This window comes from Actinia tenebrosa, unplaced genomic scaffold, assembly GCF_029948245.1.
Source record: "Actinia tenebrosa isolate PJP-AT-01 unplaced genomic scaffold, QUT_ActTen_1.0 PGA_scaffold5__44_contigs__length_20552954, whole genome shotgun sequence".
Taxonomy (NCBI): domain Eukaryota; kingdom Metazoa; phylum Cnidaria; class Anthozoa; order Actiniaria; family Actiniidae; genus Actinia; species Actinia tenebrosa.
Window position 1 is genome coordinate 11,640,849 of NW_028292582.1, and position 20,894 is coordinate 11,661,742.

Here is a 20,894-nt window from a genome sequence, read left to right on the forward strand (position 1 = left end):
AGTATAATCGTATCAAGAAATACCTGATACCATCTGTAATAGATTCTGAGGTTTAGCTTGTCTTAACCTATAAATCCTTCGCGTGAGGTAAATAATCCCTTAAATCCCAACAATATTAGCCAAGTATTATCTTTAGAACAACACACTTCTTGTGTGTCGCTTGGCCTTGGTATACGGCCAATTAGTTTTCTACACACTTCTAAAGACTTCTACAACCGTTTACACTACAGTTTTCTAGACATCTTCCATCTGAGCGAGCATGCAGTCTTTTTACTTTTGGTCAGCAGCAATAAACGCGGAGATATGCGCAAGCGAAATTTTACAGATTGGATTCTGACATTCTCTTACCCAGAGCCCCTCTGTAATCGTTTTGGAGGAACGACTAACGAGCTGGAAGATCTGGGTAGAGAATGAGATCCTGATGGAAAGATTATAACGATAGAAAATGTTTCAGCACTTTTATTACAAAATTACTGTACTGCTTCAATATAGTTAAAATCATGCATATATTTAGATTTTATGGTAACCCTTTCGCAAACTATATTGCGCCTGCGAGACGTTTTACAGCGGTCTCAGCTGTTTACTATATACAGCTGCTTACTATATACAGAGGCGTTTGACTGCTATATTCAACAACGCCAATTCATATTTAATAGGTCAGTCAGACGTTAATGTAATATAAATACGAAACGTCATTTGAATTGAAAAAGACTGCTTCGTTTTTAAGAAACGCCATAAAATATAAAGCATATAAATTATAACTATACTAATAAACTACGTAATTATGACTTGGAATTGATTCTTAAAGAATGGTCTGTCAACCGTTGTCAGTGTATGTATAGCATTGAGCATGCGCAAGCGTAAGGTTACATGATTCTTGTTCATTTGGTCTCAAGTAAAGCGGTTTTTTTTCTGGTTTTGCCTCGTTCTTTTAGCCAATCAAAAACACTACTGGTTCATCAACCCAGAGTGCCTTGTTTTGTGACGCAAGCCAAACTGAGGAACGACATCTCCGGAAATTGAAAAAAAACCGCGAATCTGTTCTGGTAGTATTTATATTATGTGTTCTTTTGGATCAGAAATAAGTTTTTTACAATAAAGAAAACGTTTCGTAAAATGCATTAAAATAATCAAAATACATGGAGTAAAACTACTTCCAGGATCTAGTTGGTTTGACTCGTCTCATTTAAAAACCACGCATCTCACCCATGCATGAGTAGAAATTTAAAAACTTAAAAGCCTTTTAAAAGATTTGAAATACAATATAGTTGTTTTTTTTAACAGAAAGGGTACAGCCCCTCGTGTCGTGGTTTATATAAATTTCATAAATGATAAAAATCAATCAATTGATGGTTGTCAACCATTCCAAAGGGAATTAAATAACAACAGACACGGTGACCATGTTGGAGGATATAACAAAAGAATTTATTGACAATTCTTTTGTTAAGTTCCTCCAACGTGGCCGCCGTGAAAACCATCAATAGGTTTTTGCGTCAAAATTGTTTAAAACGAATTGTTTTACGTCTAGCTCGATTGAAAATTTTGTGTGGATGACAAAAGTATCCACACAAAATCGATACAGCTTGGCATTCATTTGATCGGTACGATCGTTGCCATGGCACAAGCGTGTTTCAGCGATCGCAGTGATCATATGGAAACACATCTTTAGCGATCGCCGAGATATAACTTTTTCTATCTCTGTAATATGGTATAGCGTTTTAAATATTGGTTATATTTTTATGCTTTGACGCTCTGCGTTCATTATTCACTTGTGTCTTGTGTCTCTTTACGATAACCCAACCTGGGGTTCAAACCGATGAGATGCATACAGGAATCCTTTACGTATATATCATCCAGGTGTGGAATCGTCCCGTACACAACACACTTAATGAACTTACAGGTATATTGTTGAAGGGATATGGTGTAAGGAGTATTTTAGAATTCAAAGATAAAAATTGCAAAAAATTAAAAATTAAAAATTAAAAAAATTAAAAATTCGTGGGTAATAATTCAGAGTGAGCTTTGCAAATAATGCAAATATTTCCTCTGCCTAACCCTTCATCACTCCCTACCTTTGTCATCTCAATATCTTCTTATTCTTTCCCCTTCTTTACTAATTCTAAAGCGTAAAGCGTGCTTGTGTTAATCATCTTTATGCCTGGGAAGCACTAAACGCATCTTCTTTATCATCTTCGTCTTCTTGGTCACTCTTCTCCAGCTCTTCGTATCCACCGGCTTTTTCTGACGAAACACTGCGAAGGTAACTTCTCCTCTTCGCTTTCCCGTCTACCGGTTTTTTCCTCTTCTCGGGTATGGACTCGTATAGCGGGTCCTCGAGGCCCGATGCACGATCCCCTGTACCCTCGGCAAATTCCATCGATTGTCCATATACCGGGTTGATTATTGATGAACCGGATATGGCGTCATGACGCGGTTTCACACTTAGGTTCTCATACAAGTGTTTTTCAGCATCCCTATCGGGTTGTACCGGTGAGTTATCGTATATAGGGGTTTTGTGTTTTGGAGCATTGACATTTTCATACTGGTGGTTTTCCTTTGGTTTTCGTTCAAATGAAATCGGACTGTCTTCGTAACGTGGTCGGTTGTCTTCGGAAAGACTGTTCTTGTTCGGTTTCTCTTCGTCGTGTTTCGGTTCCCATTCCTCGTGCGACATATCTCTGCCATAAGCAGAATTCATCTGGGCCTTCATTTTCTTCTTCTCAAGGTCCAAGTCTTCAATATTTTCAGACATTTTCTTCGTATTTTTTTTCACGGCGTCCAAGTCTTCGTAAACGGGTTCCCTTCCAGGCTTCAAGACCGCTTCTTTCCCCTTCACATTGATTGCTTTTTTTTGTTCAGTGTTAACCATCTTAGGGCTCCTGCTTTCTGGCCCTGCTACTGCGTACAAAGGATTCTCAGTGCTTTGACTGGACGAAGCACCTTGATTAGGCGCGAGGTATAAGACGTTTTCTGTCACCTGAATAAAAAAAAGATAAGTTAACAAAATGAAATACATAGCAACAAAAATGCAAGTCATGGATCATGAGCGGGAGGGGATGTGGGGGGAGGGGGAGAAGAGGATAATTTGATATTACAAGGCCGTAAAACTGTCTCATCTCTACAATTCTTTAATATAGCTCATGCGATACAATTCATACAAACACCAGGCATTGTTGCAAACGTCCCCAGGCCAATATTTTGTAGTTATTCTCCGTTGCTAATAACAACAACCTTGCCCTGTCTCAGTCCATTTATTTGCAGATCTATAATTATTTCTCGTAACCAATCGTTTCACAGCGTTGAAAAGTTGAATACGACGACATGTTTTCCAAATCAAGCTCCCCACCTCCCCCCCCCCCCCCCCCCCACGCCAATATGTAGCCCTCCTAAGACAAGTACTCGATATAACAGTATTACCTTGATGTCGCTTCGTCGTTTCCGCACAGATACCGGATCCAAATTGATGCCTACCAAGTTCTCTTTAGCCATTCTATCTTGAACCATCTCTTCTGTATCAGTCGCGTTGTTTATGTACGAAGGGTTGGTGAACTCTACGTTTTGATCGCCAGTATTGTAATTCACGACAGGTCTTTCGTCTTGCTGTTGATTAAACAAACACGTACGAGTGAGCTTAAGAGATAATACAGCAGATGTCGGGAAAGAGTAGAGAGAAATATGTTACTCGCACAGTGGCAATACTAGGAAAAATAGCTCGCTTCGCAACGCGCAACTCAATAATATTGCGCAATAATATTGCGCATATTGCCCATCATTATCGCATCAGTATAAATACAGCAAAAAATAAAAATAAAAAATAAAAAAATAACGACAAAAAAATCATTTACGAGCATCATTGCTTTGCACCTATCTACAAAAGAGCAGTGTGCAAGGCAAGAAATTGCGCGCCTTTTATTAGTCCTTCAAAAGCGCAAGACAGCAATTTTGGAAACGGGTTGATATTTATTCATTTTATCAAGAGATTTATATGTTATCTAATAACCGAACATAGATTGTTACGGAGGTGTTAAGTCACAGTTTTTACTTACAATGGTAGCAGAATTTAGTCGATATTGCACGACTGCTTCTCGGTACTGCAATGACATCCATTGAAAGAACAAAAACATTTATCGTTTCATTTTAATATTGAGTTAAAAATTGACGTTATCTTTCGTTTACCGGTACGTTATCGGTCATCGCTTCGGTGTCGGTTATCGGTTTACTGTCGGTGGGCCATTTTTCGGTATATTATCGGTCATTTGTCGGTAAGATATCGGTTATTGATTGGTATATTATCAACTACTTATCAGTTTATTATCGGTCATTTTTTGGTTTTCTGTCGGTCATTTTTCGGTTTTCTGTCGGTCATTTATCGGTTATTTGTCGATACGTTACCGTTCAAAGATCGCTATATTGTCGAAATATTATCGATTGATAGCACTAGCATACATTGTAAGTATTCATCACCAGCTTGTAGAAGGAAACTCAAAGCATGCAGTGTTTTTACGCAGGTATTAAGTAGGTATATTCTTTACTTTATCACAAAGGATTACTTTTATCTTTTATCTCACAAACGATATAATACTTATTAATAATACTTATCAATACTTATTATCTAGTTATTAGGGTTAGACCTTGATTGTCATTCATGCAATGGTTTTCATTATTTTTAGTTATTACACAATAGAGCGAAGATTGTTAGTAGAACCACACTGGATTAGAATATACGTATATTGCTAGTTTTCATCATTACCAAGAGAGTGAAATAACAAAAGACACGGCGGCCATGTTGGATACAAAAGAATTCATAGACAATTCTTTTGTTAATTTCGACCAAGAGGGCGCTATAATGCCAAGTGCAAACAAAGAATTCGAGTATATTTGATGTACTGAAATCCAAATGAATTGCGTCTTACAGCTTTTTTGATCCCTTTATTAAACACGGAAGAATAGAAACCTTACCTTTGCTCTTCGGTATTTCCTACGATAATAAAAGATAGCTCCAATCAAAACAGCTAGAATCACAAAGATCACAGAAATAGCGACCCCAGCTGTTCCACCGCTACTCAGACCAGGCTTTCCGACATTCTTGCCTCCTGAGTGGCTTAGGGTTCCACCAATCACCGGGCAGGATTTCCCCGCGTCATTCATCAAAGCGCAGTCCTCATTATTCACGCAACGCCTCTTGGTCCCAGCAAGTAGTGCGCATGCGTCTTCTGCCGGTAAAGGTTTATAGTTGTTACTGCTATCCATGATTGTGAGGCGGAGTAGCGTTTTGTCTGCATAAGCCTCGCTTTGAAGTGTTTCTACGTAAAACGTTGAAGCGGATCTTCGTTTTCGCCCTATATCTAAAAAAATTCAATAAATATTTGAGAAAATAGTAAAATGAACAAGATATACTTTACAAGCTTTTTTTACCTATTTTGTTTTTATTTTTGTCTTTGTTTTGATAAGCTAGGTCGGCAATCTCTTTCTCAATCTCCCATATCTCTCGCACGGTCGGGTTTTGCTTATCAACAAGTACAGGGGCCTGGAATTCTCTTGACACACATCTAGAAAGAGAGACAAAGAGATACAAAATTTAGGGCTTATGTGAGGTACACCAAAGTAAGAATAGAACAGTTATTTATCCATACCTCATGCCAGCATTAATGAACTCAGAGCAGAGGGTGTCTAAACTGCATGACCTACAAAGGTCACTCTCCCTGTCACACAACACACCAGAATATCCTGTCACGCAAGAGCAATTGAAAGTTGTCACGATATCTTGACATGTGCCACCATTCTGTCAGTGGAGAAAAAAATGGTGAGTATATAAAGACGGTTGTTTTGTTTGTGTTAAATACATAAAGTATAGTTACAGTTTTTTAGCCGTTAATATTTCAAGTCAAATGCGTTTAAGTTGATCATAATCATTATCAACATCATCACTACCTTCACCATCATCATGATCGTCATCTCCATCGCCATCATGATCATAATTATCATGATCACCATCATCACCTTCATCATCACCATCATCACCAACACCACAATCATGATCACCATCATCATTATTATTGTGATCATTGCCATCATCACCATCACCATCGCCATAGTGATCATCACCATCATCATCATCATCATTATCGTGATCATTGCCATCATCACCATCACCATCGCCATAGTGATCATCGCCATCATCATCATTATCGTGATCATTGCCATCATCACCATCACCATCGCCATAGTGATCATCACCATCATCATCATTATCGTGATCATTGCCATCATCACCATCACCATCGCCATAGTGATCATCACCATCATCATCATTATCGTGATCATTGCCATCATCACCATCACCATCGCCATAGTGATCATCACCACCATCATCATTATCGTGATCATTGCCATCATCACCACCCTGATCAACTACACCTACCAAACAAGGGTTTTCCTGACAGTAATCAATATCTGTTCGACAGTGTCTTCCAGTGTAGCCTTGTTTACACAAACAGGTGTAAGACCCCACCGTGTCTTGACAAGTCCCTCCATTATAACAGTTGCGGCAATCAGGGGACACTGGACACTGGCCATCAGAAGTACAGTCTAAAGACACGAAAAGAAAAAATTAACAGGCCATTAACATGATGGCGTCATTTTACTACTACTACCAGAATGCTTTGCGAATTGTCTTTTTTATTCCAAATTTTATTCCCTCATAAGAAAATAATATGATAATTGGTGCTTGTGGACTGAACAAGAGTAAGGTTGCAAGGGATTCTTGTAGTGGTAGAACATGACCAAAACAATACAAACATTCTATTGCATTCTTTAATAATGAAGTAAAACTTACCCAAAATATTGACAGTAAAGTTCTTGCCTATGATGTGCAGAGGACGAGCCAAGTCATGGCAGCTTATTCTGATTTCAACAGCTCCCTTTGAGGACAAGAAGTCTTGATAGTCAAATTCCATCTTTGAACGCAGCAAGTATCGCTCATCCATATAAAACATGTTAGTAACATTGTTACCAGCAATAATAGAGTTCTCGCTAGGATTATTCACCCTGCATTGGTAGTTAAATGTATTAGCTGCAATTTGATTGACTTGCGAGCAACAACTTGTTTTACTGCAGGAATGTTTAGGTGGGTTAGAGTCCTCGATCAAAAGTTGTCCAGCTATTGTTTGCGTAGGCTTATTTTCACCGATGGAAGATTGTACGAGGCACATTGGGACTTGTGGTCCATCATCTACAATGACAAAGACATAACGATAATGAATAAGCTTACTAGTGATGTGGACATATATTAGACTTGTAGTGTTCCTACTACCATGATTATCACGACAAAAGATACATAGTATGACAAATAAGCTTACTAATGATGTGGACATATATTAGACTTGTAGTGTTCCTACTATCATGATTATCACGACAAAAGATACATAGTATGACAAATAAGCTTACTAGTGATGTGGACATATAGGCCATTCTTCTTCGTCCCACTCACTGCACCAACAGTCTCTATTTCAATGTATGAGAACAAATCTTTCCTGTTTCCAAAATCTCTGTAATTTGTTACGATTTTCTTTTTGACCTTCAGTTTATTGTCCTCAACGACAAAAGGAAGGATATCATTATTGAGAAGCCTGTAGGTTAATGGTTCGGCAAGCTTTGATGTCAGTGAGCCAATCACTGTCCCAACAGATGCCATTACTGAGACTGTATTGGGATTCAAGTTTACTATGGATGAGGATATGGATTCTGTGAAAGAAGAAAATTAGGGAATGATTAAAGGAGGCACTCAGGCTTTACTGGGAAATACACATGCACTCTTTAGACTTCACCACCACCATCATCATCATCATTACCACCATCATTATCACCACCACCACCTTTATCATCATCATCATCATCATTACAAATGGTCCCATCATCACCATTGCCATTATCACCACAGCCACATGATCTTTATCATTAACATAGTCATGATCATCACCAGCACAGCACAATCATCATCATCACCCCAATCACCATTATCATCATCATTATCATCATTATCTTCACCATCATCATCATCATCATCATCACCACTACCATCATCATCATTAGCATCATCATCATCATTAGCATCATCATCATCATTATCACCATCATCTTCACCACCATCATCATCACTATAATCATCATCATTAGCATCATCATCATTAGCATCATCATCATCATTAGCATCATCATTAGCATCATCATCCCTATCATCATCATCATCATCATCATTAGCATCACCAATACAGTTATTACTTACTTGATGCAATAATATGACAAGTGAAGACCTTGGAGAGAGACCTTTCCGTGGCATACGTGTAACCATTAGATGAATACCCATTAACAACCCGACCATCATCAGTAACCTTGATGTCAATGGTATAATTCTGGGGTTCTGAAATATTCTATGAAAATAGATACACAACATGAATTCATTTTTCTTAAAGTTTAAAGTGAAGAAGAAACAAACTCTTCAAATGCTTCTTCTCTCATCAGATAAGCTATGCAGAACAGATTTTCTAAACAAGATTTCATGAAAAAGATGTTCACTTCACATGCGATAGACCTCTTTGGCTTGGGGTAATGTTTTCCCATTTCAGACCACGTGTCATTCCCTTATGCTGTATCCATATTCATGTGTCTTCTCATGTGCAACCGAGAGCAAAACTTAAACAAGAAATGATACTCTAGGGAATGACACATGGTCTGAAATGAGAAAACATTACCTCAGAGCCGAAGAGGTCTATTTATCACTACATTGACACACATTACTCAACTCACATGTTGATTTTTATAGAGAGAGGAAAACCAGAGATCCAGGAGAAAACCCTCTGGACAAGTGAATCTACAGCCCTCTCCTCATTCTTAATCCTGCTTATTTATGATACAAAGTAAGTCTTTACCTTATATTTAAATAGTCTATTGTCCCTTAGTCTAAATGGAGCATCTGAGATCACATTAGTGGAGTAAAGCAAAGACTGCTTGTTAGATACACTGCCTTCATTGTCAGGATCAACAGCCTGCAGTATTACTATGACGGCACCATTGGAATCATCTATTGACATGTGGAAGGGTGACGGACAGAGACTTGATGGCTCTTCATTAATATCTGGCAGAGATGAACACAAGATGTAATCAGTCATCATCAAAATCTTCAAGTATAGTCATCATCGTCAATGTACAGTACCTTCCAGGTAACACCACAATGTCACCACCCACCAACATGCATTTACTACATCACCATCCTTGATGGCATCATTATCATCATCACTATCATCATGCAACATCATTACTTCTTCACCACTACCATCATCACTATCATCATACACCATGCATCATGTATCATCACCAACATCACTACCATCATCACCATGGTCATCATCATCATCACCATCATTACCATCACTACCATGTACTTACCATGGACGACAATCCTAAAGGACTGTTCCTTTGACATTGCCTTCATTGGAGCTGTTACTATGTCAATGCAGTTGATGACAATTTCATGGACATGCTTTGCCTCAAAATTCAAAGCTTTCTTTGTTTTCAATTCCAGTGCTGCATTGATCATAAAATACTGACTTGAATTACAAGAACCTCCAGGAATGACATCACATACAGTGCAGACATGTGATTGGCTAATATCAGGGTCAATAACAGTAATGACCCCAATCATGGCATTGGCTTGGTTTTCATGTACTGTGAGGTTAGATACTTTGATGTCTGTAATTGGCTCATTCATGTCTAGTATCTTGATCTTGAATGATCTTGATATAAATGCATTGTGTCCATCAGAGCAATTCAGTTTTATTTGTACTTTTTTGTCTGCTAAGCTTTCATAGTCTGTCATTGTTGGTCCAACTACAAGGTGTTTTCCAGCCAGGATTGCTACTCTTGCACTAGCGTCATTAACAAGGGTACATGTTGGGGTGTCTTTATCTTGGTCAACAAGTTTTATTTCACTGATCATGACATTTTCTCCACTGTTTTCTTTGAAAGCCAATTGACCTCCGATTCCAGGAAGACTGATATCTGTAGGAGGGTCATTCATGTCTGGCATGATGAAGGTACACAGAAAAACATTAGGTAAGTGAACAAAACAATGACTATCAGGTTCAATTTGAGTGGTGTTTCAAGAACCAAGTGTGGATTGGTTGGTAAGGAAGGTAAGGGTATAGCAAGGTCTCCGTCATAAGGGGGTAACGTACCATTTTCACTGCCATATCCACAGGTTTAGTAAAACATTTTTGGGGCGCCAATCACCCCCTTGCTCTACCCCCCCCCCCCTGCTATGCCACTGAGCTAAGAAGTCCATACTTTGATCCTTTGTGACCTCACATATTATTATTGTATTATTATTGTTTTATTATCATTATCATTATTACCTTCATTTATTTAAACTTTCAGTATGCGTAATACAAGAATAAAGGGCAACTTTTATAGTTCTAGGCTACATCCTTAGTGTGTCACTAACAAATGTCTATTCAAAGGTGTAGATTTGTCTTAACTATATCATAATTATTATTATTGTTATTATTATTATTATCCACATACATAACTGTTTTCCAATTAATTACAAAGTCATGTATTAAGCATTTTAATTGCAACTGAGTACATCGATCTTACCTATCAATTTAATTTTAAGATTCTCTTCCTTGAACAGTCCTCCACTATCAGTTACCCTCACATCTAGATCAAGAGTAGGGGTCCTCTCATAATCTAATGAACCATTCACGATAACTGAAGTATGGTTTGGACCACCTATAATGAATGGTGTACTGTCTGGGCCCATTATACTGTAGGTGTAGGACTGGTAGGCTTGTTCTGGATCTGTACATGAAAGAGTCCCTACTATTGTACCAATGGGCGAGTTCTCAGGGACAGTGAGGTTTGATAAAGCAAGAGATGTAGGCAGTTCATTTATATCTAGGGATGTAAATCATCATTACCATTATTGTTATCATCATCACCATCACCATGGTCATCTTACATCACAATCATCATCACCATTGCCACCACCGTCATCATACAGTATGATCACCACTATCAAGTTAATAACACCCCAATCATTATATTCACCATCATCATCATCATCATTACTACCACCATCATCTGATCACCACAACCAGATTACACCATCATCATCATCACGGTCATCAACACCCAAAATCATCATTACCACCATCATCTGATCACCAAAACCAGATTACACCATCATCATCATCACCATCATGACTGCCATCATCATCTGATCACCACAACCTGATTACACCATCATCATCATCATTGTCATCAACATCATGACTGCCATCATCATCATCATCATTATACAGTAGTCATCAACATTATCATCATTATCAATATCCTCACAATGTCATTATAATCATACATGGCTCACCTTTAACAGTTATATAAAACATCCTCACTATAGACATGCTTGGATTGCCATTGTCCGTACACCTTACTGTGATAGACAACTCTTCATTGGTCTCGTAGTCAATAACATGAGCCCCACCCTTCACTTTCAAGACTGTACTTGATCCAATCATGAAATAATTATTGCCTCCTGATTGGCTGTTCTCCAGGCTGCAGGTGTGTGTTTGGGTGATGCTGTTCAGGTTGTCTGGATCAATGACCTATGATAATAATAATTATTGATAATGATTAATAAGATCATCAGCATCATTGAAGAACACTTACAACAACATTCCAACAACACCATCAACCACAATAACATTATTGTACCCACAATAGACCTCTTCGGCTCTGACATGATGTTTTCCCATTTCAGACCACATGTCATTCCCAAGAGTATCATTTCTTTGTTTAACGTTTGCTCTCGGTTGCACATGAGAAGACACATGAATATGGATACCGCTCAAACAAAGAATCTTATTCTCAAAGGAATGACATGTGGTCTGAAATGGGACAACATTACCCCAAGCCGAAGAGGTTTATTTTACAAACAACTTCATCATCTTGACATGAAATAACATTTTCATCAGCATCATCAACAACATTACCATCAAAAACATCGGTATCAGCAACATCACCTTAGTCAACAACATTATCAGCGACACCATTTTCAACAGCAAATACCAGCATCAATACCACCATGAATGTTGTCAACTACATCATGGACATCAATAATCATTGTCAACAATGCTCATCCTTTATACTAGCCTGCATTAAAAAATCAACATACAACCATCAGCATCATCATCAACAACATTACCAAGGTGCCAATAATTTAAGAATTAAAGAATGATATATTTACCACAAAATCCCCCACAATCACACCAGTGGGTGAGTTTTCATCAACAGTATGTGGGCCACTAAGATTCAAACTTGCTGGTTCCTCATTGACGTTGATGACGGACAAGGTCCATTCCTGTAAAACCTGTCCTGACTTGTCATTGGCCTGTACAACAAGTTGATATGATTTCCGTCTTTCATAGTCTAGATTACCTTTGACCTTGACTGCTGTCTGGTATGTTGTTGCTCTTCCAACCTTTGAGTGACTAGTTGAACCTAGTGTGAATTTGCTTAATGTGATGGCATCTGATTGAGAGATGTTAAAAGTAACTACATCGTCATCTTCATCTACTGCCTTTAAAACTCCCACTACTGTTCCAATGGGAGAATTCTCTAGGACAGATGATGAAGACAGAGATAAAGTAACTGGCTCATTTAAATCCAAGACACTTATTACAAATGTCTTTTCACTGCTTGCTGCAGGAACTCCTCGGTCTGTACATTTGACTTTAATTTGGTGGATTTTTGCTGCTTCGTGGTTTAACTTTTGAGCAACTATTAACTTTGGACCTGATAAAGAGAATTTTCCATTGCTAGAGTCTAGTAGAGTCCAGATAAAATCTGAAGATGGTGAAGAACCAGGAGCATTATCACCATCTACTGCACTAAGAATGCCAACAGTAGTGTTCAGTGTTGCATTTTCCGCGATCTTTTGGTTTGACAGAGTTATATTCAAAGGTGGATCATTCACATCTTGTATTGTAATTATAAAGATTTTTTCCTTCCACATTTGTGGTGACCCATTATCTGTAGACCGTATGGTCACATTAATGGTACCATCAACGAGAGGGATAGATCCATGAAGGTCAGGATCTTTCCAAGTACTCTTAAGACTTTGTCCTTGACATGTAAACAGCATAGATGGAGATAAGACAACATAAGTAAAGCTCTGTCCAGATTGGTAGTCTTGTGTTGATAAGGAACCAATGACTGTCCCACTTGATGCATGCTCTTGAAGTGTGGCTGCACTTAATGCTATGTCATGAGGTGGATCATTGCTTCTTCGGCAATAATAAGATCCTAAATCCTGTGCAAGATCCCATTGAACACCACTCCCTCCCTGTCTCAATGCACACTTTACAGTAGATTTCACAGATGAAAAGTCTACATTGGTATAGTTTTCACCAAATGCTTTTCCAGACTGGGAGGTGATTTTGGCAAGGCTGTAGCTGCTTGAACATGAGAGTGTACAATATTGTAAATATTTGGTCCCTGAAGGACATGTAGATTGTACTTTCTCACAAACATTAGAAAAGTCATCTTGGTATGAATTTGATGGGCATGAAAGTAGACTAAATGCACCGCAGTCCAGGGGGGTGCATGCATGTTTCCCAGAGAGACTGTATCCAGCATCACAGCTGCATGTATAGGAGCCTTGTGAGTTAGTACATACTTGATCGCAGGGACCTCTGCCATTGTTAGATGCACATTCATTGGTATCTGCGCATTGTTTCGCTGAAAAAAATCGTATAATTATTACTTAATAATAGTCACACAATATTCTTTCTTTGTTTTGTGCTTGGTATCCCTGTGGTAAATGAGCTGACGAACAACCTAAGGGTTAATCTGCTCACCACAGGTAGTCCACCAAAACAAAACAAATCAATAATGCCCCATATAAAGCATAGAGAGAGACAGTATAAAAGTTAGATAAGTACCTGTAGCTAGATAATATCCTGATGAACAATAGCAGTTTCCATTTGATGGATTACAATTACTTCCAGGACCAGAACAGCCATTCTTGTAGGACCCACAAGATCTTGTTTCTTGGAGGTCATATGGACAACTACCACCCCAGCTTTCTGTTACAGTCTTATATCTTGACCGAGATTGCGTTCCAGTGTTGCAAAGGTTTGAACATTGAGACCATGATCCCCAAGCTATGATTATTACAAAAAACAGAGTAGAGAAAATACAGTATCAACAAATGATGCAATTCTTCTTTCTCATTGGTTACGTTCGAAATAAAAAATTATGGCCTTTTTAAAAGTGGGGGGAGGGGGTGGAGATACGCATGGTTGAACAATGTACCACAGGTAGCCCAACAGTGAACCTTTCAAAAATCTGATGTGGGGCGGGGCAGGGGCCCTAGCCCCCTGTCGGTGCCACCCCTGATGTCATTGCCATGAAATATATGTTTATATTTGAATACTGTATTGCTAGATGGTTTTCTCCTGTGCTTTGGGTTTTTTGGGGGGTTCTTCTGCATGTACTGCAAACCAATTTATTCTATGTTAGCTTTGTTCTATTGTACAGTATAACTTGGGGTCTGATTTCTATCAAATTACATTGACTGTGTCTTACAGTATACCTGCAGAAAGAGCAGGATTTTCTCTCTGTAATCTAGTTTTCTTCCCTCGACAAAAAAATTCCAACTGAATTATATGCAACAAGGACCACAGCTTTGTTAGCTATTAAGTTCTATCCTCGTAAGACAATCATTTTTATCTGGTAAGAAGTCTCAAGTCTCTATTAGTACTAACTGTTCATCAATGCCAAAAACCTACAGATATTTTATAATTTCCATTCGTGCATATTCAACTGAACATTAGCCATAAAATTATATATGGAAAAGAAAGAGAAAATTAAGGCTAAGAGTCACTTTGACTCCATCATAAATATGTGCTGGGTCATGTTATGCATGATGGATTCTTATAAAATAATTGGGATACTATGCGCCCTGTGATTGGTCGAAAACCATGTTTGATGAGAGTATCAAAACAGGCTATCGTCATTTTAGTGCGCACGAGTATTGAAACTGTCAGATTTTAATCTATCGCGTGCGCTCATTGGTCAGTTTGAAAAAGACGGCACGTAGGGAGAGTTTACTTATACTTTCCTTTTTTTCGATCTTTTCTCACGTTTGTTCTTTTATAAAACAAATCAAAAACAGTTTTCTGTGTACTAACTGTTCATCAATGCCAAAAACCTACAGATATTTTATAATTTCCATTCATGCATATTCAACTAAACATTAACCATAAAATTAAATATGGAAAAGAAAGAGAAAATTAAGGCTAAGAGTCACTTAGAACGCTACTTTGACTCCATCATAAATATGTGCTGTGTCATGTTATGCATGATGGATTCATAACTGTTAATCAAACCATTAATTGATGGTTAGACATGGATAAAGATATCAACTATAATAATAAGACGTCAATAACATATGGTAATGGCATTCCTTGTGCTTATTTAACCATGAAAACAAAAGTTTTCAAAAAAATTCAAAAGACAAATAATGACGCAGTTTGAAAAAAAATCGAATTGAAATCGTTAATAATGATAGCTAATGGCAGATAATAAGATAGAAAGATGTTTTTTTTATGCTTGAAATATTCTTGACAAAATATCGAATGAACTTATTGCCTCATTAGCACATTTAATGTCAAGATTCAAATGTCAAAAGTAATGGCATTCTGAGGAGAGAGTCGCTTGAACAGGTTTGCTGAGCAAGGAAAAATCTTTTTTACTGCCTTAACGACTGATATTGAAATGATTTAGGGGTATAAGTTTTTGTTTTATGTGTTAAAAAAAGGATTGCTCTAGAGTAGCGGCTTTAATAGCTACATCACGAAAGCACGACATGATCCGGCTTGAGAAAGGCTTAATCTTTGAGCTTATATTTGATAAACTTGAAATAAAAACGCTACTTTACTCACAGCTAACTTGGCAATTCTGAGGTGGTGGAATAGGATTTCTTCTTCTTCTTCTTCTCCCAAAAAACCAATGCGAATCCACTTGACAAACTTGAAGGCAGAAAGCAACCACCAACAACAAGAACACAACTGTGTTTCCTTTCATTTTGACCACACTATCAACTCACAATCTCTCGGGGATCGTAGTTGAGTTCAAAGCTGGATTTTCTGCATTTCCTTTGAAGGGATATCGTTGTATTACACGAGATCTGGTTTGTTTACAAAGAGTTTACAGTTTAAAACATGCCTTAAAACTTCCTACTTCTATGTAAATGAGCCAGTTCCACCTCACTTGTTTCTTTGTTGTTAGTGACGCCTGTCACCCCACGACTGCGCAAAAATCTTACGATAGAAAACCGCCAATAATGTTCAAGCATTGATAACAGATGTTGATCGACTAGAGAAAGGTAAAAGTACTTTCGATTCAGCTATCTAGTTCCGTTTTTTATGTTTCTTTTCAATTAACGTAAAAAGTTTTCAGTTTCAATACCGACACCATTCAATCAGATGTACGTAACTTGATGAAAGTTACAGGGGAGGGGAGGGTGTTTTCCTCTAAGACAAAATTCAAACAAAAACATTTCAATTCTACTCATAGAACCCCAATAAACAAAACTAATATGAAACAATGACACAACACTCCTTTGTTTGGCACAATGAGAAGTTTAATCCAACAGAAGAAAAATAAGACCTGGTTATAAACTTCTCAAACCTCCAAACCCGCCAAACAAAGGAGAGAAGTGCGCATCGTATGTGCGACTTGTAATTTACACGACATTGAGAACTCTAAGTATGATTTATAAGCCTCTGAAGCCCAGTCCCCATACACTTGAATAAATTCTCCCGGTATTCCCGTCTTAAAGGCCCAGGTGGTAGCCCCTCTTCGAAATGAGTGACCGCGATATCTTTGTGCGTGAGGGATTCCCGCTAAGGTCAATCTATCGCGAAACTCTCGAATGAATACCGACTTTGTTAGGGCAAATGACTGTCCTGCCGAGTCCAGTAAAACGAAGGCAGGCATGTGGGGTCTGGAAGGGATAAGCTTGCACATAACATGATACAAATGTACCGGACAAATGGGTGACCCAGGGATAGGTAACAGAGGAAGTGAATGAACTCGTTTACCGCACTGCATCGTCTTAGACCACTTAAAGGTAACGAGCAACCCCGCTGAACATCTGATTATGTCCTCTCTACATAAATGCACGCTGGGATCAAATTTCTTAAGTGACGGCGGGACTATGTTAGACACCCTAGCAAAGAGAAAAAAGGTGAAGCTGAATGCGCACAACAAAACAACATCCCGTTCATTAGAAAAGTCGCAGTTCTTAGCTATGGTCAACAGCAATTCAGGGGTGGCTGGCGGGGCACGGACTGGAATATGCCGAGCCAGGCGCTCTATACCCCTTAGGGTAATTTTGATCTCGTAAGCTTGGAACTGCGACACGGGTTCCCCGAGGATAATGTGTAAAAGCTTAACACCACTCAAATAATTGCGGACAGACTCCGGTGTCATGTTACGATATAGAAACTGACAATATAAGGATAATACCTCGGTTGACGCCGGAACGGCACAAAAACTAAAATAGTTACAAAATAAGACGTAAGCACGCCATTGCGTCCTGTGGTTCTTCTGAGTCCCTTCAGCGTAAGCTGACCTTCGTGTCTTTTGTAGGTCGCGCTTGAGAGTCACCAGCTCCACATCTGTAAGACAAGTCAAAATTCAATGCTGAATAAGAATAAATCATTTTCTACGATAATATCTGTCATGACTGCTGAATCTGTTAACTGCTTAAACTGTTGCTCAGCCGTCCGGTTGAGATGCCATCGCGATAAACAATCAGCTATGCGATTGTCGTGAGTTGAAAGATGAATAGCGCGAAGCTGAAATTGTCCCAGCGCGGTACACAACCAGATCTCTCGAACACATTTAGCTAGCATGCTGTCCTTCGTTCTCCCGGAATTTAGAACCGCGACCGCTGCTTCGTTATCGCAATACACTGTTATGTTCAAGCCCTTCCATCTGTGACCCCATAACCGTACTGCCACCATAACCGCTATCATTTCCAATTGATGGATCGGCAACTGTTCCTTCAAGATAAATTCAGGAAATTTTGCGTGAAAATAAGAGTCTCCTGCTAATCCTCCGCAACCTGTCAGACACGCGTCGGTTGAAAATACTTTATCTGGCGCTGACCAATGTAGAGACGGGATAAGAGAAACTCCGTTATATTCTCGTAAGAATCGTTGCCACCATCGAAGATCTTTATGAAAACCTGAGGTCAAACGTGTGCGATAGTGATTGTGTTTCAACGAGCGTAACAGTTCCAACATCCGATGAAGAAAAATCCTGCTCGGTCGCACACATTTTGAAATGAATACTAGCTTGCCGAGTAAGGACTGCAATTGTCTTTTTGTACAGCTTGTTTTATTCTTCCAACCGTTGAGTAGTTCTTCGATCTCCTTAATGCGGGATTGCGTTACGGACATTGTCATCGCTATAGTGTCAAATTGAACCCCGAGACAAATTACCGACGTACTTGGCGGGCATGCTTTTGACGTTGACTCCCTGAGGCCGAGGTCACCGAGCAGATTACCTAGGAAATTGTACGCTGTCCATGCTGTGTCGGGTGACTCGATTCCCATAAAGTCATCTAAATAATTGAGAACATTAAAACCGTGTTCCCCACATATATATGACACACCGGACGTGGCGCGCTGACAAGCCATAGCCGCGCTTCGAAGTCCCATGGGTAGCACTACATCAAAATACAATAAGTCATGCCATCGAAATCCTAATAAAGGATAATCTCTAGGATCTATTGGGAATTGACGATAAGCCTTCCTTAGATCACGCTTGTAGATGAGACATCCTGGTCCAGATTGTTGTATTAGCTCCGCTATTGTATCAACCGAGGGATATGTCAGCAAACAAGGTTCCCCGTCATAGGTATCAATAGGAATGCCCGTATTAACCGATGACCTCAAGGGCCAACTGAGATCCAGAATTATTCTCCTGTCATCACTATCTGTTTTTGGAACTGAGTTTAAAGGCGAAACCATAACCTGTCCATTATTGAACGGACATGAAAGAAACGGACCTGCTACTGTTCCATTAATTAACTCCTGTTGTAAATAGCGAGTTACTTCGATGTCAAATAACAAGGCGCCGTTGTGATTTCGCTTATCGCCCACCGGAAATTCGAAATTTGAGTAATCATGGTTAACTGGCCATCCAAATTCCAATAGGTCACAGATAACGGAGTCATGATAATTACGCAAAAATAATCTCCAAGTAGACATTGATAAATTAGACGGCACTGGTATCCGTGCTCCCCTGTAATTAGGAACCGAGAATTGCGATACGCGCTCATGAAGACGTACAAAATTACAACCTTGTGTCGACTTTTCACGTGAGACTCTGTCCTGAATAAGTACATTGTTAATATCCTGTAAGAGGTCCTGTGTTGATATATCCTGTAATCTATCATCTTGCAAGAAATTGTCCTGAAATACATTGTCCTGAAATACGTTGTCCTGAAATACGTTGTCCTGAAATACGTTGTCCTGAACTGAATCGTCCTGAAATGAATTCACGTTATCAATGTTGTCCTGAAATGTTGTCCTGAAATGTTGTCCTGAAATAAGTTGTCCTGAAATAATTTGTCCTGTTGTTCAATTCGAACGTCCCGTTCATAAAGTTGAATGAGTCATCCAGGAAAAGATTTTCCCGTAGGCATGGGACCCGCCGCCTCAGCTGCGAACAACGGACATTCCGCTGAATACTCAGAGTGCTTTTCAATCTTTTTGTTTGAGGTCCAACACTTAGCACATATGTGTTGAACCCACTTTTGAGCTCCCTTTATCATCCCGTAGTGGTCCTTGTTGTGTTGGCATTTACTTTTGTTGAAGTCTCTACAAAAGAGAACACTTCCCGTCTTGACGTCGCGATTTGTTTTGGGTCGAGCTTTGAGTTTTCCGAGCAGAGCTTGTTGCTCCATGTGCGAGAACGAGTCGCTCCATGTGAGAGACCCTCGTTCGATCTCTAACAATACAGTGCCATGAAAGTCGCGCACTGCACTCCATTCGTATTGAGTGGCCAGGTACATCAGTCGGGTTAGATGTTGAAGCCTAGCTTTACGTTCTAACGATGATGTTTGTGGAAGACTCATGATAGTAGTAAACCCAGCCACAAATTCTTCAATTGTCAGGTCGTCATACCCGACATCCTTGCTGACGTAACTCAGTGATAATTCACTGTGTGGCCATATTTGTGGGTTCACCACGCGAGTGGTGATCCGCGCTGTTTTTCCCGACTTAAGTTTATGTGCTCTCTTACCTGACGATTTGGTCTTCCTCCAGCCTTCGTCGATGAATTCGTCGTCCGACGAATTTGACTGAGAACTTTCGTTTGAAATATTTGCTCCAAACTTTCGCAAGTTCTTGTCGGCTGCTCGAGAAAGCTCCTCCATTTGTCTAAGATCGTCGAGCCCTATGCTTGAAGCAAAATGCTTGCGCGTTTTTCTAGAACTTGACCTTTCTTTCTTATCTTTTCTCGTGAGCTTTGGTGGCGTTTCCTTTACCAAGGCCGCTAACCTCTTATTTTCAATTTGCACCCGTTCCATCTCTTCGGTTATATGTTTCAGTAGGGCAGACTGATCCATCTCCGGTTTGATCCTTTCTTTGGTTTTGTTTGTCGAGCCCCGAGGGTTTGGAAGTCCCTCAGACCCCGCACGTGGACTGCTTATTTGTTGTAGGCCTTCAAATCCTTGGCTATCAAGAGCCGCGTAGTCAATGGGTTTTCTAGATCGTCTTTCCATTTGGGAAATCAAAAATATGTCCGCACCGAAGGCTAAG

The 20,894-nt window shown here is 39.3% G+C and overlaps 4 protein-coding genes across 5 annotated transcripts; all 4 read right to left on the reverse strand.

The window, feature by feature from the left end:
• Positions 1 to 444: 444 nt before the first annotated feature.
• Positions 445 to 16,144, reverse strand: LOC116304542 (uncharacterized). 2 transcript variants are annotated; one of them, XM_031714288.2, is made up of 17 exons: positions 16,002 to 16,144; positions 13,998 to 14,219; positions 12,302 to 13,794; positions 11,423 to 11,660; positions 10,651 to 10,950; positions 9,445 to 10,077; positions 8,928 to 9,133; positions 8,285 to 8,429; positions 7,447 to 7,743; positions 6,836 to 7,231; positions 6,422 to 6,588; positions 5,634 to 5,782; positions 5,416 to 5,549; positions 4,960 to 5,345; positions 4,047 to 4,091; positions 3,418 to 3,600; positions 445 to 2,977 (listed from the first exon to the last, which is right to left on the reverse strand). In XM_031714288.2, exons 1-17 carry the CDS (start codon positions 16,141 to 16,143, stop codon positions 2,153 to 2,155), a joined length of 5,961 nt encoding a protein of 1,986 aa, XP_031570148.2. In that variant the 5' UTR covers position 16,144; the 3' UTR covers positions 445 to 2,152. The 2 variants fall into 2 exon arrangements, with proteins under 2 accessions (XP_031570148.2, XP_031570149.2); XM_031714289.2 differs by lacking the exon at positions 4,047 to 4,091.
• LOC148906543 (uncharacterized) lies at positions 16,123 to 20,857 on the reverse strand. Its single transcript, XM_089038062.1, has 2 exons — positions 20,377 to 20,857; positions 16,123 to 17,741 (listed from the first exon to the last, which is right to left on the reverse strand). Exons 1-2 carry the CDS (start codon positions 20,855 to 20,857, stop codon positions 16,744 to 16,746), a joined length of 1,479 nt encoding a protein of 492 aa, XP_088894188.1. The 3' UTR covers positions 16,123 to 16,743.
• LOC148906544 (uncharacterized) lies at positions 17,733 to 19,407 on the reverse strand. Its single transcript, XM_089037402.1, has one exon. The coding sequence runs from the start codon at positions 19,338 to 19,340 to the stop codon at positions 17,754 to 17,756; it is 1,587 nt and encodes a 528-aa protein (XP_088893528.1). The 5' UTR covers positions 19,341 to 19,407; the 3' UTR covers positions 17,733 to 17,753.
• Positions 19,610 to 20,371, reverse strand: LOC148906545 (uncharacterized; the record flags this gene model as incomplete). Its single annotated transcript, XM_089037644.1, has 1 exon — positions 19,610 to 20,371. A coding segment is annotated over one exon (624 nt), but the record flags the coding sequence as incomplete, so codon positions are not given.
• Positions 20,858 to 20,894: the final 37 nt, after the last annotated feature.

Bases quoted from the DNA above. Each gene is read 5' to 3' on its own strand.
- LOC148906544 (XM_089037402.1), bottom strand. From the start codon at position 19,340: ATGTCTACTTGGAGATTATTTTTGCGTAATTATCATGACTCCGTTATC.
- LOC148906543 (XM_089038062.1), bottom strand. From the start codon at position 20,857: ATGGAAAGACGATCTAGAAAACCCATTGACTACGCGGCTCTTGATAGC. The intron at 17,742-20,376 runs GTAAGAGAGCAC...CTTGTCTTACAG, and splicing joins GAGGAAGACCAAATCGTCAG to ATGTGGAGCTGGTGACTCTC.
- LOC116304542 (XM_031714288.2), bottom strand. From the start codon at position 16,143: ATGAAAGGAAACACAGTTGTGTTCTTGTTGTTGGTGGTTGCTTTCTGC. The intron at 9,134-9,444 runs GTAAGTACATGG...CATCTCTGCCAG, and splicing joins CTTTAGGATTGTCGTCCATG to ATATTAATGAAGAGCCATCA. The intron at 5,550-5,633 runs GTATGGATAAAT...CTCTCTTTCTAG, and splicing joins TTCATTAATGCTGGCATGAG to ATGTGTGTCAAGAGAATTCC.